Genomic DNA, 26558 nt, shown 5'->3' with positions numbered 1-26558 from the left:
ATTTGAAATAAATGCGAAAAAAAAACGTGATTTTATAAACAAAATAACAGATACATTGAGACGCATCTAATATTGACATTGACCTGTTAATTTATATTATTTGACAGTAAATTGAACCGGGTTATATCGGAAGAGGGTCAACAAGGTTCTCGATCAATTTTATTAATCTTACATACAATAAAGTTAAAGCAAAATGTTTCATCATAATCGCCAACCCTGACACAAAACTGTCATATGCTACGGTTTTGCTAGCTCCGTTGCGGGGTATGCTCATATGTCAATAAGCGAAAACATTATCAAAACAAATACTAATCTAAGTGACATAAGTTTTTTTCACAAGTCTAGATAGGTCGGTAGAAGACACAGTCAAATCTTAAAGTTTAAATTTTGTACTCAATTATAAAAAATCTGTTGGCTTGAATTAAAAAAAAAACATGTAGTCATCAGACACGAGTGACCCCCGCCCCCGGCCGTGGGCGGCGTTCTGTTATCGACCCGCAGTCCGCCCGCCCAGCGCCGCCCCACGCACTTGTCATATCTAACACATCGATGCCAATGTGTGTTCACTGCCTATAAAATGTTATTGCTATTGGTTATTACTGCCACACATGGGTACAAAAGAAATTGCATACTTAAGAGCCAACAGGAGCTGAGATTTAAATATTTTAGGTAAATATACCCGTCTCGGTAACGGAAGCGGCTCCTGAAACTAGTGCGATAAGGACAAGGCGAAAAATCCTGCGTAAAAATCTTAAAAACCGAGGTTTCGTACTCGACTGTTTCCTCCTCCAAAACTTAACCAATCGTAACCAAATTTGGAAATCTAAATGACTATGAAATTATCTGTGTCGGACCGTTTTGCTTTTTTGGTTAATTGATATCAGTTTTGAATACCACGCCTCTCATTGCGGCACAGTCAATTAAGCCATTTTGGCCATTTTTGAAGGGCTCTAGCGCCTTAAAAAACAAAAATATCAAAAAAAGCAAAACGGTCCGACACAGATATTGACAATATTAATCTGTGTTGAAAAAATCATTGCTCTAGCTTCAACACCCACGGAGGAAACAGTCGAGTACGTTTGTATGGAGAAATGACCACTCCTGTTGGCTCTTAACAAATATAACTTAAATTAAAGTAGGTATACCTACTTATATACAGTAGTAGTATCTATCAATATCGTTTATATAATACATAGATATAAATTTCCTCGATCGTATTGTAGTGTAATTAGTAATCTTAAGACGATAGTGAACCACCGCTTCTCCATACAAACGTAATGCCCATTTTCTTCCCTGGATATTGACATTAACGGTAAATTAGACATTAATAGCCTTCGGTTGACTTTATTCGATTTTCTTTTAAGGAGCGGAAAAAATCAATACCTACATTTTTTTAAAGTTCCTAAATCTTATTATTATTATATAAAATCGAAAGGGCATAAGTAGATGTGCTCAAGACATCAAATTGCGTAAACTAATTTTCTATAATGGTAATATCCAGAGAGGAAAATAGAGTCTACAATTATATGAAGAAGCGTTCATACCCTTAAGTCAATTTATTAAATATCACTTTAAAAAGCTCATCTGTATTTACATTTGTAACACACTTACCTAAAGTCTTTTTTTTTATTCGGTAGACTAAAATGACATTTCATAGTATGAAATGACACATGATGTTCATACTATGAAATGTCATTTTAGTCTACCGAATAAAAAAAAAGACTTTTTCTACTCCAGCACTTAAATGTGTCAATTAAATGACTGACAGTGATATCTAAAGCAATGTCATTTGAATGATTTGTCTATAGGCTCATAAGATGACTGCTAGCAGTCATCTTATGAGTATAATAAAACTGCTTTATTTTTTTTAAAGATACAAGTTCCGATCATCTTGATTGAAAGAGGTATGTTTTCATTTACAATAATAACTCTTTTTTTAAAATAATAACTCAATTTTTTTTAAATAATCTCTCTTTTTTTTAATAATAACTCCTTTTTTTTTTTTTTTGCTGCAGCTGTCATAGAAAAAGTAATGTATGCAACAGCTCATAATTGGTTCTTAAAATTCTCGGGTCTTTTTTTACAAAACTCGACTACGTCTCGTTTTGTAACTTCGACCCTTGAATTTTAAGAACCCTTATTATATCACTGTTGCATAAACTACTATTAAGTCATCACTTCATCAGTGCCACAATTCATTATAAAAACAAAAGTAGGTATTTAGTGTGGAATTTAAATGAATCAGTGTAACGTTTAATCATTATTCTATGTCTATTTTAACAATTACAAGAGCAGGGCTAGGACCGGGAACCTCAAAATGTCGAAATATCGTTTAATATTCTCTCTATCACTCGATTATAAATCTTCTCGGGGCAGAGGTGTATAGGTTATTTGACGTTCATAAGCGCATTGTAATTATGCCTACTTGAATAAACTATCTTTTATCTTATCTTTATCTTAATGTAGAGTTGTAGACAGAGGAGAAAATGGACATAAGAAGGAACAATATGACGACGAAAGTATTTAACAACAGGCTGGATCGAAATATGTATACTAAATTAATAAATGAGAGTAATCTGGTGTTAAATATTATATTAAATTCAATAGGTACCAAATAAAATTAAATAAAGGAACATTAATAACACCATCATCATCATCATTAGATGATACCAGCTTAATAATAAATGTAAGTGTTATTTATTAAGATGGTAAATATTTCTGAATAATTATACAAAAATTCAAGATTTAAGATTTCCTTTTATTTATATTATATAGGTATGTATTCACCTAACACCGAATATCTATTACCTACACTGTAGGTAATAGATATGTAGGTCCTACAGGGTAATAAAGCGTTGTTTTAACTATGTAGATCCCTAAACCTAACCAAATGTTCCCTTAAATAAATTATTTAAAAAAATACTACCGTGTTCCTAAAACACACTTACCTAACCAACGATTACTGACTTGGTGCTTTCATACGTCAACAATAATTTACTACGAGTTTTAATAACCTCTCATTTATCTAAGAACACTTTTTGTGGAAACGCATCACCGGAAGAGATTTTCCAAGACATACGATATTCGCGCCTAATTTATGAACGGGTACCTTCTTAAACGCGTTTTAAGTAGGTACTCAAAGAGCTTTAGTTTCACATTACAGTGTCAAAACACTAAAAATTGTTAAACTCTGGCTTTATAATTTATAATAGTTTATAGAAAGAATAATTAACGTACGGCGGCCGCTGGACACAGTAATATTTTGCATATGATATATGAAATTGAAGCACCCCCCTAAAACCTAATTAGTACACAGTCCCTCGGGCGGTGTAAGTTCAAACATGAACTGTGACCCCGTTTGACTTCAGCTAGCTTCTAAAGCTAGCTAGGTGTGGTCACCAATTATAGTTTACGAATCTCGACTATTTTCAAAATATAATTATATTCGTGGAGTTTAGTAATGCCTACTATAGATATTTGTAATTCCCTATCTACTGTAGTTAGGTTTTAACATAGGTACTTACTTGCATTTTGACATATCAATTTCAAGTATTTTCCGATGTAGGTACCTAATTGTTGCAGCTGTGCCAATTTGGAACCAAATTAATAATTATTCAATACTGTGGTTCCAACTCACTACTTAGTACATATCACTTGGATTGGGCCTATAAGTTTAGAAACTACATAATATTGAGACGAAGTTTAACTCAACATTACTGACCACTTAACTTACTCATAACTTACTTTGTTCACTTTTAGAGTTACAAAAATGTATTTACCTACTTATCTACATTTTAAACAAAACGTTGTTGCAATACAATACCTACATCAGATTGATGATTGGTATGGCATTCGCTTTATTCTCTGCTCGATCGAAATAAAATATAGTAACAACTACTAACCGACTTACCTTTGGTTAGAGCGGTGTAATAAGTTACCTACTTTAAATTTAAGATAAAATCTATAAGTGTAAGTCCGTCTTTCTTCACTCGCAGGTACAAATCTGCGGGAGGTTCTACATTTCACAATAGCTGTCGGTCGGCATAAGCCGACTGATTTAGCTGGCTCGTGAATGAGTCGAACTGAAGCGAAATAAAGCACCTAACAGGTCGCCTTTGGCATAGACTACCAACACACTCCGTAACGCTTAAGTACCCCATGCCACATAGCGGTTGGGTATCACACAGGAGCCTATAATGTAGGTACTTGCACTGAGCGAAAAGTAGAATCGTTAGGTATAAACCTGAGATATATTTGAGATATAGCTAAGTACACCTACTTATATTGTCGAGTAGCTTCTGCTCGATTACAATAAGATAAGTAATTTAAATATCGTTCAGGCTCCTAATCACTATCTACCTACTAACTTAGTTCCCTACGTGCCTATTTTATGTCATGAGCATTATAAGTATGTATGCATATTACAGTTTTGTAAATATTTCATCGATGATGAATTAATATCATGAAGACATTCTGAATAGGCTGAAGTGTGGCCGATCTACGGCAGTTAATCTGTGCGCTAGTTGCTTAAGCTCGTCTAGCCGCGCTGGAGGAGCCGCTTGCGCAATCGTTCGATCCGCAAAGGTCATGGAAGGAATTCGCGCGGTCCGGCGTTCTTGCGACACGGCACACTGTTCCACAGTTTCCACTCAGTGCAGCGACCAGGGCATATAAATGGCGAAACCATTTCATGAATGGTCGCGGCGCTGGCTCTGCTCGACTACGGAATCGGTTGTGTCTGATATTGAATGCCTTTTATAATTGACTTATTAGGACCCAATAACAATATTGCTCTACAACCTTTCTCCAATTAAGAGTTTTATAATGCGAATCGTGTTGCTTAAGCATATATATATGTATCTTACTATTATAGTCCACTAGAATCCCGTAGGTAGGTATATTATATTGTCGAAGTATGTAAACAAACAACAACGGGCATTATACAATGTTTACATGTAATGTTTTGTATCTATGTAGTTATGTAGTTCGCTGAACGTCTGAGTACCTGGCGGTTCACGAAAAAACGCTGCAACGCAAAAAAAACGAGAGGAGTTATCACGCCATCTTTTTTTTGTATGGAATTTTTAAAATTATTGTTTCGAAACCTACTGGGGTATTAACCGAAAGAGCTTTCTAAGCCAATTCTAAAAATATATCACATCATCATCATTACATTTCAGTCATTTTTATTTTAATTATAATAAAAATAATTTTCAAAAAACATACCAAGTTTAAAATATACCTCAAATTATGGATAGCTAATAAAGCAATTTTGAAAATATTTACATTCAGTATTTTTTTTTTTAGTTTTACATAGTTTAATAATTACTCCTGCCGAATTACTCAATACGAGTATAATGTCATTCGGGTAAAATAAGAGTATTGAAACTTGGTTTACATGTTCCTTTGGTAATGTCTAAGCTATAAGTAAGAAAAAGTTCTGATGAGTGGGGGTGGAGAACTCGGGGAAAGCGAGGGGCGTTAAAGGTGAGTTTTTTCAATTAATTTTTACATAGACAATTTTTACTACGACTATATATTGCGAGATATAAGCAACTATCTGAAAAATCCGTTATATATTAATTTTATGCTTTCTTATTAAATATTTAAATTCATAGATCACACTTTGTAAAATTTTAAAATTAAAAAAAATACTAAATGTAAATATTTTCAAAATTGCTTTATTAGAGTTAGATATGAGGATATCAGATATAATTTGAGGTATGTTTTACAAAAAAATATTGAACGGTATTGTATCTGGAGAAGCCCAAACTTGGTACGTTTTGAATATAAATTTTATTATAATAAAAAAAAATACTGAAATGTAATGATGTGATATATTTTTAGAGTCGGCTCAGAAAGCCTTTTCGTTTAATACCACACACGATAGGTTTCTAAACAATTTTTTTTTAAATTCCATACAAAAAAAAGATGACGTCATAACTCCTCTCGTTTTTTTTATTTGTTGGTGCTTCGGGTCAAAATGATTCAAATGTCCTAAAGATCTATCGTACCGATTTTCATACCTTTAACACCATTTGCAGCATTTTACTGATTTTCGGCGTGTACCGCCAGCGCTGGTGGTTTTTTCTTTACAATATGTTCCATAAATTCCATATGGTAATCCATAATTTAAATTTACAAAAACTTTAACAGGAAAGACGGTCGTATGTATATACCTGGGTCAAAAACGCCTTCCTGGACGTTTCTAACCCAGGTAAATATATAATTATAAAACTTTATATAAATGACAAACTGGAAGTGCTTAGGTACATTTTAGCTTAGAGCATTAGAGTTATCTTTTTTGTATTTGTCAACAGCCATTATGTCTAATGATCATATATTTTGTAAAGAATATGCGTTATTAAGTAGTCATTTTTTATGAATGAAAGCACTAGCCTAGTTGAATTTAACTGTTCATAACTTCAACAGGTACTTTAGCTAGAACGTACTACATATTTACTTTGAAAAATCATTTGATTTCATTGTAGCTGCTAGCGTATGACATAACATATTTAAAAAGCACCGATGAAGTTAAGAATTATCAATCAGCGTGCAGTTTGTTTCCAGGATCAATTGGTAGGGACTTAAGTGATCACTGATAATAAATACTTAGGTTAGGTTAGGTTAGGACATGTACATACATGCCTAGGTATACATACCTATGATACCTATGAAAACTAACGCAGTCGATAAGAAAAGTGTGTTACGGTCCCACCCACTTACTTCTGATAAACAATAGAAAAGTAAACAGCGATTAAGCATGGTACTAAAAGATTAGTAATACATATCTTTATCTACATTTATTTACATAAAATTATTCAACATTGACACCTAAAGCATGCGAAATCCTTATCACTCGATAGTACCTATACCTACCTACATATTAATTAAATAATACAAATTAATGTTGTACCTACTATGTATGTACCTACTAGTAGTTGAGTAGCTATGTATGCGTTTCATATAAAATATAAACGACTCTAATATTAACGTGATAGGTACCTAAATTCTTGTTATAATAGGTACCAAAGACTGATTCGTGCGTGGGGTAACATTGACCAATTTTTTTTGTAAACTAATAAAATATCGTTATAATATTTGTCCGTCTTATACCTACTTGCTAGAAAATGAAGTCAACACTTTCAAGCGATAAAAATGCAACCATTTTAGGCCCACGACATATAATTCCATTTTGATCTAGGTACACTTTGATCAATTTTGATATAGGACATGGAAGCAACGTGTAAAGTATACCTATAATTTGTCAGATTCAACTGTAAATTGGGTAAGGAGAAATCATAATCTATGAGATAAGTAAATATTATGTTCTTCGAAAATACGACACTTGAGGTTTAATAAAACACAATATTTTTTCTTAATTTTCTTTGCGGTGTTGTTAGCATATTTGACCGGGTTCGAATTTCATAATTTCATTTAATTCTGTCTTTCAATCTGTCTTAAAATCATTAGTTAGATTTGACCCTCACAGCCAGATTTGATTATTTTTCATTATGATACGGAAAAACTATGGCTATTTGGTACCTATACTAGTTGATAGGAATTGGTTAAAAAACTAATTTGAGAGGCGGCTAAATCCATTCCTGGGGCGATTTTTACTCACCTAAGTACATCTATCGAGTAGAGAGTAAGTACTCGCGCTGTCACCTGCGCGGCGTGGCGCGTGGGCGCTATTGTATGCTAATCCGATTTACTGGCAAAAACGACTTCAGTGTAAATGTAGCTTTATTACACATACGCCTTATTGTATGCACTCTGAACTAATGGGATACTGAGCAAAATACATATATAGGTATTATGTGCGCGTGCTGGAAGAGAAGATATTAAATATATATATCTTTTGCCTACATAGTTACTTCAAATTAACTACACACGTGTTAATTTAATAAAATCATAAGAATATGAATATTTTTAGTCAAGTAGGCCTAGTAACAAGTAAAATCGTCTTAACACTTGTAAATCGTCTTATACAAATACCATGCACCGTAGTCTAATTATCAGAAAATAAAATATCAATTTCATCATCATTAACATATGATAAATAATTCTTTTTTTCCATTCACACTTAATCCCACCACATTTGGTACTTATGTATGTAGGTATATATGTAAAGAGGTCCTGTTTTTATGTCCGGAGAAAGAGATACAATGTAAGATCATAACTGGCTTTAATGATATCTCATTAAAAATAGAAAAGACAAGACTCGAGAATAGAAAAGACGTTCAAGTGGCCGGTCTCACACCGGCATCACAAGCACTGACTGAAACTGAAGCACTAATTGTAATGTCATACTCATTTCAGACATCTGACTTCGAGTCGCTGCTTTGCAAGCAGGAGGGCGCCCCGCTAGCGCCCGCCCACATGGACCTTTTTGATGGCGGCACTTCTTCTCGCGACGATGCGTTCCTGCGGCCCGCTCTCTGGGAGGACATCGCCTCCTCGATCAGGAACATCGATCCCGAAAATGCAAATATGCTCGCTCCACTCGGAGCGACACATGTCAAGCTGGAAGCGGATGATCCACTGCTTGAAGAATGCGCCACGCCGCTACTCAGTCCTCTCGAGATCAAGACGGAAAGACTGTGCGGACCGCCGACGTACGCGCAGCCGCAGCCGCCGCAGCACACGCCGCAGCCGCTGCCGCAACCGGTCAGCTCATTTGCCAAGTATCCGCCGGCACGCCTGGTGTACATGTCACCGCTGACGCCGCCCGGTTCCGACCAAGGCAGTCCAGGCAATTCGATGCAGGTAAAACTCACTTATAATCTTCTCATCTTAGAACGCCAGCGACAGAATAACCATTTACCACACCGTAATACTTGTTACAATCGATTCAGAATTTCCTAATGGTGACTAGGTTACATATTTTGCTGGCTTTGTGAGATGAAACTGCTTTACTTGTCAATTTCGTATAATGCTTTGCGATTGCTTGCCATGCGACGGATAACGGTACCATGTCTGCTTGTGCTGTTGCGATCGTATTGTTACACCTGGGCTCGGCATCTATAAAAATAAATATATGTAATTAACTACAGTAATATATTAATCATCACTTGGACGCTTCACAAAGCAGAATAGGAAGTCGTATCGTATCTAATACCCAAAGTCAATGCTGTTGTCATATATTTTATATGAGACTACCTGGAAATATTAAAGTAAGAAATTCACAAAGAGAAAATAAAACAATATTGAAGTAAAGAGTAGAAGCAAGAAACGTTGTTGTTGCAGGGCGCGGGGCGTCGGACGCCGCCGCCGCCGTACCACCCGCCGCCTCTGCTGCGCGCGCCGCACCCGCCTCCGCCCCTCCCGCACCATCACCAACACCATCACCAACAGGTTTGTAAACGTAACACTATAGGTTATGCTTCTAAGTACACTTTAAAGCACATAGTAATAAAGAAATGGTGAAACGGTTGTTTGGCAGGTTTAAAACGCATAGTTTGACCATTCGTTTTACATTGAAGTTACGTATTTTTTGTCTACGCGATAGAAATGCGAGTTTAGATCATTATGTAAGCCCAATTTTTTCTATATCCCTTTTTAGGCTTCGGTACGTGACAATAAGGAACCCTTAGTATATATTAGTTATAGTTCATGTGAACGTCTATCCCGGCTAAGCTCAGAGACTACTTCAACCCCATGGTTAATTGTTAGGTTGGCCTCCAAAAATTACTACAGGTGCCTCAAAATCATATTTCGGATCCCTCCGATATTTGCTTACGTAATATTATAATATGAAGCTAAACGTTGAGCATTGTGTTGGACAGCAGGCAATGGCACAGGTACCGCCAATGGGCGCACAGCTGCCAGCGCCGGCGCAGCAGCACCACGCGCCGCATCACGCTCCGATGCTGCACTCGAGGCTGGGCCCCGCCTCTGTCAAGTACAACCGACGGAACAACCCTGAATTAGAAAAAAGAAGAGTACACCACTGCGACTTCATGGGTGAGTTGTTTGACTTGTTTGATACAACAATTCAACTGCTAATTTGTCGACGGTTGCGAAATATTAGAGGGGACTGGGGTCAGTTGAAACAAGCTTGATAATTCCTAAACGAATGGTGACAACTGGAACATCTGCCAGCAAAACGTGTAGAGTCTTGAAACACGCCTGATTTTTTATGGAGCAACATTACTTTTTTGACACCCAGTAAAAATGTTTGGTGTTGTCATAATGTTTATTACTTTTGTAACGATTAGCAGCTGTATGCAGTTTATTTAACTACTAGAGACAAACCAAAGAAAGTCTGCAGCGCAATAATTTGACATCGAATTAAAAAACTACATATGGCAATGTTTTTTAAGCAGTCAGTAAACGTCATGCACTATGGTATGTGTTTGTCAAAATCGTTTAAATATTCATTGTGTTTTGTGATGAACGGAATAAACATGGTGAAACCTTACAAAACCGGCGTGCGGGAGTTACTTTTCCGCGTGACGAATAATTTTACACTTCTAAAAAGTCAGCACGAGGCGATTCAAGCTGAAAAACGACAATGTTTACAAAATTTGGAGTTGATGACGGGTAAGTGGAATGAAACATCTTAATACTTCACCATATGTACCTACTTAGATAATATAATATTGGTTTAGACTAAGGTTTCACAGCAAATTGAACACACCTAATAGGTATAGGCATACTTATGAACTTCCTCTAACATTTCGAGAAACTCATTGGTACTAGCCGGGTTTTGAGCTCGAACCCACAACCTCCATGATTATGCTCACGGCATGGGTACCTACTAGTTAAAGCTAAAATTAATTTTTAATATATGTTTATTGTTTTAATGGTTTATTTCGTTTTTCCGAAAACTTTAGTTCGCAAATTGCGGGCAATTTCTCTGTCAATCTAATTACGCCTAAATGGGAGTAAAAGAGAAAGATGCTCGCATATTGAGAACTTCGGTGTTCGCGGTAGGCCCTCTGTACCTATTTACCGCCGTCGCGGATATTACAAAAGCTTATTAATTTTGATGAAGCCATATGTCACATTCTCCCAATATTATTTATCAATATTAGTATACGAGGGGCGTTCAAAATATTCTCGGTATTGATATCTTACGACCTCTTCTAAAATTTCTTTCGTTACTGGCCGCTAAGGTTTATTCATTGACATTAAAAAAAAGTATAATTCGAACCGAGATAGTCTTTTGTTTTTCTGCAATTGCTGAACAAACATGAACATCATGTGCGAATTGACAATGTTAACTAAATTAGAACATCGATGCGTGATAAAATTCTTGACAAAAAACGGTAAAAATCAAAAAACCATAAAAGAGGAAATGGATTGTGTTTACCGTGAGTCTGCTCCTTCTTTATCTACCATTCAAAAGTGGTCAAGCGAGTTTAAACGCGGAAGGGAGAGTATTGAAGATGACCCTAGACCTGGCCGGCCTGTAGTAGCTACTTCACAAGAAAATATTGATAAAGTGGAAAAACTTATATTGGAAGATGGTCGAGTGAAGGTAAAATCTATAGCACAAGTAACCAATCTCTCTATTGGTACCGTACATGATATTATACATGACCATCTTAATATGTCAAAAGTAAGTGCAAGATGGGTTCCGCGAATGCTGACTCGGCTTCAAAAAGACATGCGTGTAGCTTGTTGTTCCGATTTTATTGACCTGTGTAGTGAAAATCCTGATGAGGTGCTGCAAAGAATAGTTACTGGAGATGAAACCTGGGTTCATCATTATGACCCAGAGAGTAAACAAGAGTCCATGCAGTGGCACATTAAGGGTTCAGCTCATCCCAAGAAGTTCAAGGTCATCCCTTCAGCTGGCAAGGTCATGGCTACGATATTTTGGGATTGTGAAGGAGTATTACTAATCGATTATAAAGAAAAAGGTGTAAATATCACAGGACAGTACTACGCTAACATTCTACGTCAATTAAAGGATGTAATGAGAAGAAAAGAGGCAAGGAAAGTTAACCAAAGGTATTCTGCTTCTGCATGACAACGCCCCCGTCCATACTGCTCATATTGCCAAGGCAGCTATTGTTGAATGTGGGTTTAAAACTGTTACTCACCCACCGTATAGTCCGGACTTAGCCCCCAGCGACTTCTTTTTGCTCCCCAATCTTAAAAAGGATCTGCGTGGAAATAAATTTTCTGACGATGAAGCATTGAAGGCGGCAGTGGAGGAGCATTTTTACACGAAAGATAAAAAATATTTTTACGAGGGATTAAAAAAAATAATTATTCGATTTTTTAAGTGTATGAACATAGGGGGGGAGTATATTGAAAAATAAAAATATCAAACTCTTCGTACTTGTTTGTTTTCATTCTCATACCGAGAATATTTTGAACACCCCTCGTATGTCTACATATTAATAGTGACATCTATTGTTGGAATGAAATTTATTTTACCATAAAAATTAAGCTGTGCATACAGCTTAATTTTTTCATAGACGGTAAATATGGTAGAAATTTCACAAGTATCAAGACTATTTAATCCATTTTCTGTGGTGTTGTCGCATACTGATTTTTAAAAACTACTTTTAATCTAGCGCTGCAGACTTTCTTTGGTTTGTCTCTATTTGGATTAAGGCTTCCATACTTTGTATACGTAATTTATAATAATTTACAAAAACGTCGATTGGTATTGGCATTTTTCCGGGGGCAATTGGAAGATTACAAATGTACCATAAACAAGTAACAACGGTTGCACTCCGGGAGTGCCGATAGAAGTGAAAACTCACCTCACTATGTTACCGACGCCCGGTAACACGATACATACGTTTAGCGGAGGTATTCTATTTATTTATTATATATTATTATCATTCTCAAATAAGATCACACTTTTTCATTGACATGTTTATTTACATACTGCCATGACAACGTCAAATTATTTGAACATAGGTAAAGAGTCTTGTAAAGGAGTCCGCAACATAAATGTCAAATAACATTGAGTTTTTCTTTATTGATTTAAATGCCGTCTAAATTATGAGTGGCCATCTAAACCTTACGCCCCTTACGGTCACGTGATCGCCTTACGCCCCTTACGGTCACGTGATCGCCTTACGCCCCTTACGGTCACGTGATCGCCTTATGCCCCTTACGGTCACGTGATCGCCTTATGCCCCTTACGGTCACGTGATCGCCTTACGCTGTCTCGAGTTTATCATTTTTTCCCCACCTCAAAAAGTGCCCAGCGCCGCTAAAGAAGTTTTCACTTCAAAAATAAAATTAGAAAGTAAATCCAACAAAAAGACCGCAAACATATCTTATCGGCTTTAAAAAATATATTAAATATATCTATATATTTCGGAGATCTCGGAAACGGCTCTAACGCTTCGATCAACACGGGCTTCCGACAGGTCGGAAGGTATAGGCCCAAGCGATATCTTGACATTCAAATCATTCTGCCATTTTTTGCGGGGGGGAACGTGCACACAGTCGCACTTCTCACACACTTGCATACAAAATCCAATCTGTAATGACGACACAAATACATAGAAAATGACACCCTACACAGACAAATCTTGCACACCTCGATATGTTTTTGTGTACGGACGAGTCACAAGTGTCACAACACGCACACTAACACATTTTCGTCAAGAGATGAGAAGTCGGATTTGTTGCTCGACCGATCCGGAATTTGTACTGGGCGAGAAAAATCGATCAATCCAGCAATTACATGAGACTAAAATATAATAATTGTGTTTAAATATATTTAAATGTATGACATGTAAAAAAAATATTACGTGTAAAATGTAACACCTTCTTTTTGTAAATTTCATGTCCCCGACCTCTTTTTACAACAAAAATCGAGCAATTAGGCATTTTTTCTGCTGCTGTGTTCACTCGCGCGTCTGGACTCGGTCTAGTTAAAAATCCGAGCGCAACTAGTTTTATTACCCGCGCTAGATCAGTTGATCTTGTACGTAGGCAGAGGGGAAATAGTGCGAATGCCGCATCCCTTCCGTGTTGATCGAAGCTCTAACGATTTCAGGATTTTCGGGGACAAAAAATCGATCTAGCTTTCTAGGTCTTATCTCGCGCGTTTTCCCGCATATTTAAAAAGCAAGTATATGTTTTCCGGCCAAACATTGTCTAAGCTTAGAATAAATTTAAAAGTGGAAAAAATTACTGTCTTGGGTGAGACTTGAACTCACGGCCTCTGGATAGATACTCCAGCGCTCTGCCATCTGAGCCACCAAGACATCATCCATAGCCAGCAAATCTTTCCACCATATTATGGGCCAAGGGGACCCTAGCGACATCTACCGTAAGCGTGTTACACTTCTTAAACGGCTACCGGAGTTCCAAGTCATATTGGAAATTCACCAGTTACGATGTGCTACCCATACTAATTTTAATTTATAACAAGCAGAAACGTCTGCGAACGATGCTATTAAGCTTAGAATAAATTTGATCCTGCTTGTTAAAATTAAAATGAACATTGTCTATTTGGAAATATACCTAGTTTTAAAAAGTATACCTAAATCTGATAGGCCACCTCTTTGTTTCATATTTGTCTATTGCAAAACTTATCTAGTGACCTATGTACCAGTGGCGGCGCGTCAAACATATCCATAGATAAGCCGGGGCTAATTTGGCTTACATATTTCCTTTACAACTCTGCTCAAACATCCAAAAACATGCAAGCCGGTGGGAGTCGACTTTTATGGACGCGCCGCCACTGCTATGTACCTACTATTAATATTTAATAGTACTTTTTATTTGTAAGATTTATTTTCAATGTCCTCTGTAAATCTCCAAATCTGTAAAAAAAATGTATTTATAAATGCTTTATTTCAGGTTGCTCAAAGGTGTACACGAAGAGCTCTCACCTGAAAGCACATCAGAGGATACATACAGGTATGTTTTTTCCTCGATAGCTACTTACTATAATTTGCGTCTGCGAACAAAGCGCCGTGCGAAAGAATAATTTGCTATAAATTTGTAATTTAAAATAAAACAAATCATGGGGATGTTAACAGCCACAGCATTTTAATTGAATGTGGGCGGCAACTAAGTGGACATTAGGCTCAGTGTTAATGTTAAGTTATTTATATCATACTACAATGACAATTAAATTAGAATAATGACGAATAATGTATTAGGAAAGCTTAAACTTAAGGGAAACTTCAAAAATGTTCCCAAAATATTTGGACTAATTCATCGAAAACGGTAATAGATACTACTATCACTTCTAAATAGCATATATATTTACCAGAATCTAAATAGAAGTGAAAACATAATATTCCAGATAATATTCTGATAATTGTTACTGTAGTATAGCAGAGCGAGTTGCCGCTTAAAGTTCAAAGTCGGTATATCTATAGGTACCTTGATCAGCTTGTATTGGCTATTTGTACTATTAAACTGATAACACACAAATTCGTTTCGTGTCAGGAGAACTGGTATCTAACATGCGCTTGCTTACCCATGCGAGGTTTTAGCATATTTGCCGTACTCTTATCACTGTTTTAGTTTAAGTAGGGTTAAACTAAGACAGTGGTAGGGGGTAGTGTAGGGTTAGATGTGATGTTTTATTGTGTTGCCTTAGGAGAGAAACCTTACACTTGCCAATGGCCGGAGTGCGAGTGGAGGTTCGCGCGGTCGGACGAGCTGACGCGGCACTACCGCAAGCACACGGGCGCGAAGCCCTTCAAGTGCGCGGTGTGCGAGCGCTCGTTCGCCAGGTCCGACCACCTCGCGCTGCACATGAAGCGCCACCTGCCCAAGACCTCCAAATGACACGCGCGGAGGGGCGGGGACCAGCCTCCCGCGCCCCAATCTACACCGGTAAACTACAACATTCATAATACCTACTCACATACCTACACCTTGTCTTAATAATTAAAATAAGCTATTGTTGAGCGTAGTCCGATTTCTAGAAAAACATTTTAAAACCGCCTAATACGCATCTTTTTTTCTCAAGCACAACTTTTTTAAGAGGATAGTGGACGTCCATCCATATATACAAACGTAGTCCCGTCCCTGTGTAGGTATCGATCATAGATAATATCTTTATTTATCTAAACCTGCGTGTTTCCACCCTTACATGCTAAGTATTCAGTCACACAGTCTCCTTTTTCCTGTCTGGACACTGACATTCTGGAAAATATTTTAAAACAATTCATTAGAATAATATAGGTATTAGGTAATCACCTCAATTCTACTATCAGTCGACGAGATGGCGTTTTATTCTAAATAAAGTGTCAATTGCAAACAATTCTGTTACATGATATCGAACCCTATGGCAGTCAGCCCAACTAGAGTCGGGCTCTAGTTTGTCTCTGAATAAAAAACTACAGATGTATGTAGATAAAGCAGCACAGTAGCAGTAGTAGCAGTGTGTAGGTACATAAAACACTCGTGTGATTTATGAAACTCACTTCGTTCGCCCACACTCTTTTTAATGCCTTTTATTATGTAGAAGTCACATAAACTACTAAAATGAAACGTTATTCTATTGGCTTCTTCATATAAATATCTAACTAGAGTAATACTCGTATTGTTGTAGGAGGAATGCAGTGACACCATCTTCTTGGAGTGCGACCTCGACACAAGCCTGATGGAGACGTTTTACGGCGCGCTGTGACGCGCCAAGTGCGCGCGCAGCTGAACAGTGAACAGCCGCGAACTCGAACGCGACTGCCCTGCTGTTGAATACTAAGTAGTACATACTTTCAATAAGAAATTGACAAAATACGTACGCTGCTGTATCGATACCTTGAAGTAATGATTAGACGCCACTTGTTAATTCTAATGTTCTTGTAAATATAGAAAAAAATATGTTTATTCAGCATAATTACCAAGAAAACTGCTTTAAACATAAAATCGTACATTAATCAGAAGATAATTAATCAGAACATAAAGAGATAATTAAATGCAATCATAATTTATTTAAAGTTTAATAAAATTGTTGAATATAATTATGATTTTATAAAAACATATTTTTCAAACATTATTTAAAAAGCGAATATTGTATAGGTAGCTGAATTTTAGTTACTTAAGTGGAAAAGAGCGTCTACTTTTCCAAATGGGGTGTATAGTTTACAATCGGTGTATCGTTTTAAATGGAAACAGAATAGTAAATACATACTTCTAAATATTTCTTATTGTATTCAATAATATGAAAACAGCTCGCTCAATGAAATCGAGGATACATTTTTAATTATAATTACCAATCATTTAGGCCTTCTGATTTGATTGAGCCGAGTTGGTAATTGAGGGATTTATTTAAAAAAGCAACACTTAAATCATGTTGAACGATGCTAATAACTAGATTTGAATTGTGTAGGTACCTATGAATTTAGTTGACCATTAATTTTGTATACCTACTTTGATTGAATGCGCCTACGAGTAGCGTTGTCGGTACGATATTTGTATAGAAAAGTTGCTCACTGCAATAGCAATGAAGTCGCTGTTGAAGCTTCGAAACGTAAAAGCTCTAAGTATTCTTTAGATATTATTATGATTATTGATTAGTTAAATTATAATAAGTTATTAACTAAGAGAGCAAGGAATATCCAAGATATTACAGTTATCTTTAGGTATATTATTATAAAAGGTCGTATAGTTCGTAGGTAATAGTAATTATAAGCGTAGAATACATAGTCGCGTTTTTGGATGTAACGACCTGAAATAGCGCAGTGGACTTTGAAAACCTTATACAAAGTTATCAATTAAGTAAACATAGTTTAAATCATACTTCACTCAAAGCTTAAATACCTACTGTAGTAAGGAGACATTGCATTACCATTAGACTAAGACGAGAGACGTCAGGTAATGATTAGGCGACTGACACTCGTACCAAGCCGCAATGAAAACATAATAATACCTACTTAGATAAGATTAAAAACATATCAGATCGACTATACCAAAAGTATTAAATGTGGCTTCTTAAGTAAAATAAAATAAAATACGTTTTTGCTGCTACAACGTAGCTCTAGTTCGTAATATTATTTGTGGATTCACACTTCGTATGTTTGATATTTTATATTATGACTTAAAAATCATAAAATGTTTTATTAGTTGTTTCCTCCACTCGTGCTAATATTGAGATAAAAGCAAGTGTAAGAAGGCTCTAGAGGGCAAAGCTCATTGAAAAGGTGAAATTTTGAGCGTTGCGAGGGTTCAAGGCACGAGAAGTGAAGAAACTTTGCTGCCGAGTGAATACCACACACATAGCGTTTGCGACACATAGATTTTTGCTGAATATAGATTATAATGTATGACCTGATTCTAAAAAAATCTAGTTTTGTGTTTCTTTTGTAGGTTCAGTTTCAGTTCTTTATTAGTATAGGTATATTTAAAACTCTACAAATATCAAACATTAGAAGTTCATACCCAAGCAGAATAACTTGTATGTATTATACACCTACATTGTAAGCAAAAGGCCAAAATAGTATTGAACCCTGACTATGGTCGTATGTTAAAATGTACGAGTTCGTATACTTTTTTGACTAACCAATAACCATGTATATGATGTAAGTATGTAGAATTAGACCAAGCTAAGTTGGCAGCGATTTTGATAGCCCAGACGGTACAAGTGTTATTTTAAACGTCACTTTGACCGCTTATATGATCGTATAGTAACAGCATCATTATATAATTTATAAGTTAACGCGGACGGATTCTGTCTTTAATTCCGTTTTCACCCGAAGATGAGCGATAGTCGTCAAAGTCATGTTACTGCTCTAAAAAACGTTTATTTATTGCCTACATTCAGGTCGTTACATTCGTACACGCAGTTTTACACTTTCTAGTCTCGATTTATTAAAGACAATTTAATCAAAAGTACATCACAGTAATTATCTCGGTACGTCTGACGTAGTATTTCACGTCTCGTTCAGTACGACTAACATGTTTTACAGACACAAAATGCACATGAAGTCATAATGATGCACTATTGCTATTGTATGTACCTAATTATAATTATATGGAGCGAGATAACTTAAGGTCCAATAATGTAGATAACAATGTAAATTATGAGCCTTATTGCTTCCGTCCAATTAAATATTCTAAACATTTAATACTGTCCTGGAATATCCGTTAAGGCATACTTATCTGTCCAAGAAAACCATCGCGAGACTACTTTACTGATCGCCTAAGTTGCTAACGCTAATTTTTGACCGCTGGTACAGTAGGTAACCTACGGTTTTTTACTTAAAACTATAATTGTCTATTTTTTCTAGAACCGGTCAAGAGCATATTGGGCTATGCTTAGTGTAGGATTCCGAAGCCGCTTCTAATACAGTAGATAAACAGAATTTCATCCACCTTTTACGTGTAGGTAGCAGAGATACCTATTCAAAAAACTTTACCACTTTGCTACTGCTTTATAGTAGGGCACTGAGCTACCTATCCTAAGCTGCGGGCAGACGGACGGGCAGACAGACACACGGACGGCCGTATTCGAACAATGCTTTCAAATTTCAATTTCATCAACCAAAAACGTCACTTTTGACACTTGTATCGCTGTGACATCTTACAAGCATTATTCGAATACGGCCGGAACATGGCGAAACCAAATGGATTCCATATGGACTACGGAATCTTTATCAACTATGGAGAGCCAGATTTCAATTTTTAAGTTTCAATAGTAAAAGTCACTCCCACATCTTCCTTTAATTGTACAGGTACCAATATTAATTGATTATCAGGTCTATTAACAAACCTGGTATGTAATGTACCTCGTAAGGTGTTATCCAAATTAAATTTCAATTACTTAGTGATCTGTGCATAGTCGAATAAGATACTCGATGAGAAGAATGTTGCAAAACTTACATAAGTAGGTATTAGGAATTTAATCTTACATAAATATGTAAGACAGTTTTCTGTGGCTCTCAGTTTTGGAATAACTTAGCTGCAAGGTTGTAACTAGCAGTTATAGCTCGAAAACTCAAAATGCCATAATTAATAGTCACTAGAATTTGTATCATCTATAAACTAAGAAATATTTACTATTGTTAAAACAATATCTCTGTACCTTTAGATATTATTTCACAAGCGCCTTTTCATGATAGATAGGTAGCCAAAATATAAAGTAATTAATTAACCAGGTACTTAGCGAAAAATTTACTATGAGCATTTAGAACATAAAACCAACATATGTGGAATGACATATTTATACATACTCGTACACCGTGATATTTATATAAAAAGTCGTTCCTTAATATCTTGCCTATAATATACAATAGGTACTAGAACTTATTTCTTTCTAGCACTCTTAATGATATAACTAGGTTCGATTAGTCAAATATTAAAAGATATAAACGACCCCGTAGCAAACATAGGGAAAAAGTAGGTTCAGACAAATCTGACGAAATTTCAGTAAGTATGATATAGATTTAAGTCTTCTGATTATTTTTTTATAAGGGCACAAATCTAATCAAGTTTATATTTTTCTATTTGTATGAGATTTTTCTCAAAATCTATACATTGAATTGACAATGACACATATTGACGTTATGAATTCATAATTATATTATAAAATACAATTACTAATTCAATACATAATCATTTCTGAAAGTATACTTCCGAGACATTTATGCCCTTATAGGAGACAGGAGACTTAAATCTACATCATAGAAACCACTTTTTTCCTATGTTTGCTGCGGGGTCCTTTACAATATACCTACTTTGCAAGTAGAAAACTCTCTGTTCTTGTTTAACCGCCAGTCGACATTCATGACTGCTATAATACTGCTACCTATATTTAATTTAATCAGAATCATACAGGGATGGCTCAAAAATACGTTTTTACTAAACGTATTAAATAAGTTTTAAAACTTTAATCTAATTCAAACTATTATCTTCAAAATATTTTCCTTTAGCTTTGATACACAAATGCAAACGTTAGTTTAAATTATCAACATTATACCACAATAAAAAAAATGTTAACTTACCCCGCTTAACCCGCTGCCACTTGTCAAATTGTCATACTAGGTATAGGTAAACAGGTAAGTCAAATTCACAAAGAAATCATTTCCTCGTCTAGGTAAGACGCAAGGCATGCAGTTACGCTCCTCTCAGATGGAGTGTTACCGACCGAGTAGCAATTATCAAAATACTTATATGTAGTAGTGTTGCAACGAATACGAATATTCGTATTCACCGAATATTAGCGTATTTACGAACATTTGTAATAACCAAATATTAAACAGGTATTCGTATTTCTTTATCGCTGCTCATTTAAAGTTTTTAACGTATGTAGGTACCCCTTTTAATTCTGTTTCATTAAGGCACAGGGCGGACACGCCATACATCAAAAATCATTTGCGTTTATATGTGTGCGACACGCGTCATTGTGTATGTGTGGATAAGTCGCTGTACTGAAAGCACGCCAGAAGTCCGCCAGATTCATGTCGCGGGGCGAGCACGGGGCGAGGTAATGCGAGCCGGGGCGGGGCGGTGCGTGGCCGTTCTGTATGATAATACTATTACTTATTCTGTGATTAAGGCTAACACGGAAAACCATATTAGAGTTGCGAGTTCAATAATTAAAATAAAGAAAACCAGCATAGCCATCGCAAGGAAAATTTAAATGTAAAACATTACTAATGCAATCCAAATTAATGCCCTTAAGAGAGGGGGCTAAAGCAAAAACATAGTTTAAATAATGAATCGTTAGACGTTCTAATCAAGGGAACATGCCATGAAAAAGATCACATGGGACATATGCCTATTATATTTTCCAGAGCAGACCCCAACAAAAACAACATTTAAACAATCTACTGCTTCCCGTTGTCTTAAAAACATTAAATTAGAAAAGTTATGCCTTATAGCACAAAGTAAAGGACAAACTCCTGATGGCTATACCATTTATTTTTAAATTGGGGCTGCATCGGGCATATAAAACATATGTTAATTGTTAATACCTACACATAAGTCGCATAACCACAGAATAAGAAATAGTACTATCGTACAGAAAATAAACTTCCTACAGATCTGCTGAGACGAATCATGCTGTCCCTTTCTAATGTATGGCACTACCCCTATCGGATATTTAGGGTTGTCCAAATTTAAGTCATTATCTTATCTGTGGTTGTGCACACTAAGGGACGTAAAGTTGTGCCAACCCTAATAAATGCTCGTAGCAATGAGCCGATCGGAGCCGAGAATGCCAGAACCACAGCCAGAACGTAACTCTAATAGTTTTTATTTAATTTAGTGATAAGGGCCATCCCTTATAATTAGAGTTCTGCAGTTTGGCCGGTTCAAAATCCTAAAAGCTCGTACTAAACCTTTGTTACCGAAGATTTGTCTCGTACTAAAATAGGAAACATAGAAGCGATCTGCGATGCTTCCCAACGTGGCTAAATTCATTTATCTCTCTAACGTGAAGTTGTTTCTTTTTTTTAGGGCGTAGCTGTTGTGTGTCTAATATAATGTTGATTTATTGCCATAGACGTGACTATAGATGCCATATTTTATATGAACACATAATATATAAATAACATTAGGTAGTACATTATGACCTTAGCTGTATAAGTTTTATTTCTCTTAAACCAATATTGTACCTCACAGTTTTCCGTTCTAACTTATTTCTATGACTTTGTTTAATTATATAGATTTCATTATACTTCACATGTAATAAATAGATGTATTTTTGTTTGTAATGAATAGTTAGTTAAGAATATTGACTAAGTCACAAGATAATTTATTACCAATGACATGTTTTTTGAACTCTTTTTTTATATTTTAATTGTTAAGTGTAAAAAGTTGATATATATATTTTGATGAGATAGCTATGGATTTTTGATGTATTTTTTGTATAATTGTAAAAGTTGCAAGATGTGTGATTGCCTACTTCCGTAATTTAATTTTATTTAACAGTGGACATATTATTTAACATACAAACATAGGTACATACAAGCCTCAATAATATTGCGTGTCTCATTTCATAATTTTTACGTATATGTCTAATTATGAAATAAGACAGGCTTTACCAATAGAAATAAAAACTGTGAATATTATACCGGACATAATAAGAGTACTACCTATATTTATATTTAATTCCGCCACCGAAGATATATACATATATAAATATAATCATTAATCATGACGAATGAACATTAATAAATTGTCTACACATTTTTATCGTCTAACATATACTTGCTAAATCACTGTGCCATAACACTTTCTTTATTGGATGTTACCCTACGTTAGTTGCATTATCATAGAACTACAGTTCGCCTGAGACGTAACGACTTTTAGAAATTTATACATAATTACCTGCCTAAAGTGCCTATAGGAATTTATGAAAAGCGGGGAATTTTATATAATTTTTTCAATTTTACCAATTCAGAAATATATTTCTGACGTTTTTAAAATAATTCCTATCTTAATTCAGAGATGTCATTATTTGCATAAAACAATTAAGTAGGTACCTAATAAAACAATTCACAGCACAACAAAAGTAATGAAAGCAATTATGTTCATTAAAAAAAAATGATAATTTAAAAATGGTTATTTGTTTTACGTTTGCAAGGGGCAAAGTTGTTGTCTAACCCCTCATGCTAATATTGATTACAGAGCGAATGATTATGAAATTATTCCAAAAATTTTACTACGCGCGAGGGTTTCAAGTCACGAGGGTTTAAACAAACTTTACGTTACCCTTCCTAGGCCCGTAAGTGGGATTTTCTCCTCACGTAGCGTAAATCTCACTTCCTGGCCAAGGCAAGACGTAAAACTTTAGACAAACCACGGGCGGTAATTCGTAAAGCCCCAGATCGTATAATTATTTATGGCCCTCACCTTCGGTTCGGGCCACAAACACCTGCGATCTGGAGCATTCACGAATTGACCTCCCTAAGTAGGTATGTAATGTACTATTGCTACCGAGTGAAACACAATTTTTTCACCACACCTAAATGTTACAAATCAAATCCAAATTAACCCAATTAAATATTTATCATTGAAAATTTTATACCTAATCAATACTATCAGCCAACATGAGGAAACAACTCAAACCTTGCCTCAACTCACTTTGCCACTCTTGTGCAACTGTAATGCAAATTCTCATCAGTTTTTGAAGGATAAATAGAGCCTTTATGAGCTAGTGTGGTGAAAATAAATTTTCTTTCTTGTAAGTAGATGCAAGACGGTGGTAAATTACGAGACATGTAAAAACCTGGCATCACCAATGAATTTTCACATTCATTCACATAAATCACAGATCGTGTGTCGTTGCGTAGGTACCAGTATAAGTAGTGTGTAGGTACGACAAGGTAAATTAAAGACACGAATAGATACATGTAATTATTACTTGTATTTCAGATTATTTTTTTATATAATCACTTCACAATTGATTGGTTGGAGTATACCTAACGGGATAAATTGGAAAAAAAAACTGAAAATAGTTGCTATATCATGTGGCAGCCTAGACTGGATGTGAAGTGAACCAGCTTTTTCTTCAGCTTACGCGTTTAGAAATAATTTGTCAAATATGTTTGTCATTTTCCGATTCATCTTGTTTTCTAATTTGTCCCAATGCACATAACCTGCAGAATATTGTGAATAAAATGTCATAAATGTATACTTATCCAAATCGGTAAGCATTGTATCATTTAAATATTATATATTTTGTTTATATTATTGTAATTGTAAACCTACATTTACATTACCTAGGTACCTACTCCACCTCACACTTTGAAGAAATAACACTTTCGATAATCAAATTAGAAAAAAAAATGGAAAACATCTCTATGTTTGAGTAATATATTAATAACAACTACTTACATTAATACATAATAGGTAGATAGGAAATCAAAAATCTTGCCTTTAAGAGTGTCTTAAATTGACAATTGACCCGTGTGAAGTGAAATCTAAATAAAAAATAGACTTGTCAACTGTATAGGTAATTAAGTTCTATCTCGGAAAGTGCGAAACCCTATGATGTATTCTGAAATCTGTTGTACTACAGGTAGGTACCTACAGTTTGAGATAATTTAACCTTTTTGACGCCGTGTCAAACACAAAAGCTGTCTCTCAGACGCCACGTCACCGAAGTGTCAAAACTGAAATTGAACTTTATGCATATGCACCTAGGTCTATGTTGCTCTGTGGTCTATGACCGATTAATACGTCTTTGGCGTTGGACCTGCGGTGCGTATATATCGGTCATTGGCGTCCAAAAGGTTAAATAAATGTTATTTTTATTCACAATTACGATGCGCTGTATTTTTTTACAATGTAAGTACATAGGAAGATAACGAGGGTGTTTTTGTTTTACTTAAGACGAGTTATGTCCAGACAGATTTGTAGTGTTTGCGATACCGTTTGTGGAAAACTTAACGAGCGAGTACTTTTGATGAAATATTAAATACTGATAAAGCTAGACATGTTCCGAAAGTTTTTACCTTATTTACAAAAAAAATCGCTCGCTCGACTACAAATGGAATCGAAAATATTACAAATTGGCTCGCTTTATGATTTGGATTGAACGAAACAACAATTATGACTGCTTAGGTAGGTACATATTAACAGATATCAGAAACGTCGTTGAGTTCCAAACCTAAAACGCTTATTTGATTGGCGATGAAAGCCCTCGAAACTAACATAAAACAAAGTATTGCAGCCAATAGATGTTAATAAGTATATTATTGTAATTTTCACATTTCAAAACAAATTAAATTTAGTCACATTTAATTTTGTATATAATATCGACACCTTTTCCATCGCTTCCCTTAATTGCAAACTTTTATCATGGAGGTTGTTCTGAGTCATACTGCATTTTCGGGTTATTAGCCTTGGGTGGTGATTTTAAACTCCAACAACGTCCTCTAGGATCATTCTCTAATTGGCCTTACCAATCGGCCTTCCAACAACACGACACTTTACAAACGTGAAGGAAAGAGCAACGCACTGATACTCGTAATTATTAAATTTATAATTTCTTACATTTCATTAGAAAGGTGTCGGTGATTCAAGCTAAAAACGGCGTTTTGAAAAAAAACATTGTTAACTGTTGTTATCTACAAAACACACTAGCCTTTTTCATTGTATTTTACTCGCGAACAATTTACATTTTACGAAAGAAATAAGTATTGCAAGGTTTATTTATGTAAATACACTTTGCTACCGAGTGAATTATAAATCGAATCCAAATGAATAAAATATGTATTGTATCATTCAAAATCATCATATCAAAGTCAATTCGATCAGCCAACGTGAGCATTTTTGAGTGGTTTCACTCAAAAATGCTGTGAAAAAACTTTGCCACTCTTGTGGATGAAATGCAACTTGATTAGGTATCAGCTTTTGAGCAAAAATGAGACCCTTTAGGAACTGGTGTGGTAAAAAAAGAAATGTACCTACCATGATTATTTTTGCAAATACGGAAAGGTACCTACTCACACCATTAATACGCCCTTGGCATTGGCAATGAAATCTGTGGCACATAAGGTTCACATGATTTACTTAACAATTACCTGCCTAATGATGTGTGACATACCTTTCCTAGCAGCTTGTATATAGACACGTTAGTAAGTAGTTCTCCGGGTCGGCGGGTGCTAACTGAAGAACGGTTTCAACCCTAACACCTTGCACAAACACGGCAACCGTTATCACCT

General features: G+C 35.6%; 1 protein-coding gene across 1 annotated transcript in view; it reads left to right on the top strand.

Annotated features, from left to right (window-relative positions):
• The window catches only part of LOC134661357 (dendritic arbor reduction protein 1-like), a 74458-nt gene extending 57824 nt beyond the window's left edge, over positions 1–16634 (top strand). Inside the window, exons 3-8 of the mRNA XM_063517396.1 lie at positions 8323–8769; positions 9250–9357; positions 9774–9966; positions 14788–14847; positions 15539–15777; positions 16499–16634. Coding sequence (XP_063373466.1) covers positions 8323–8769; positions 9250–9357; positions 9774–9966; positions 14788–14847; positions 15539–15729 — 999 coding nt within the window. The 3' untranslated portion in view covers positions 15730–15777; positions 16499–16634. The remainder of the gene's footprint in view (positions 1–8322; positions 8770–9249; positions 9358–9773; positions 9967–14787; positions 14848–15538; positions 15778–16498) is intronic.
• Positions 16635–26558: the final 9924 nt, after the last annotated feature.

This window comes from Cydia amplana, chromosome Z (genome assembly GCF_948474715.1).
Source record: "Cydia amplana chromosome Z, ilCydAmpl1.1, whole genome shotgun sequence".
NCBI lineage: Eukaryota > Metazoa > Arthropoda > Insecta > Lepidoptera > Tortricidae > Cydia > Cydia amplana.
This window is presented reverse-complemented; position numbering and strand designations above follow the sequence as displayed.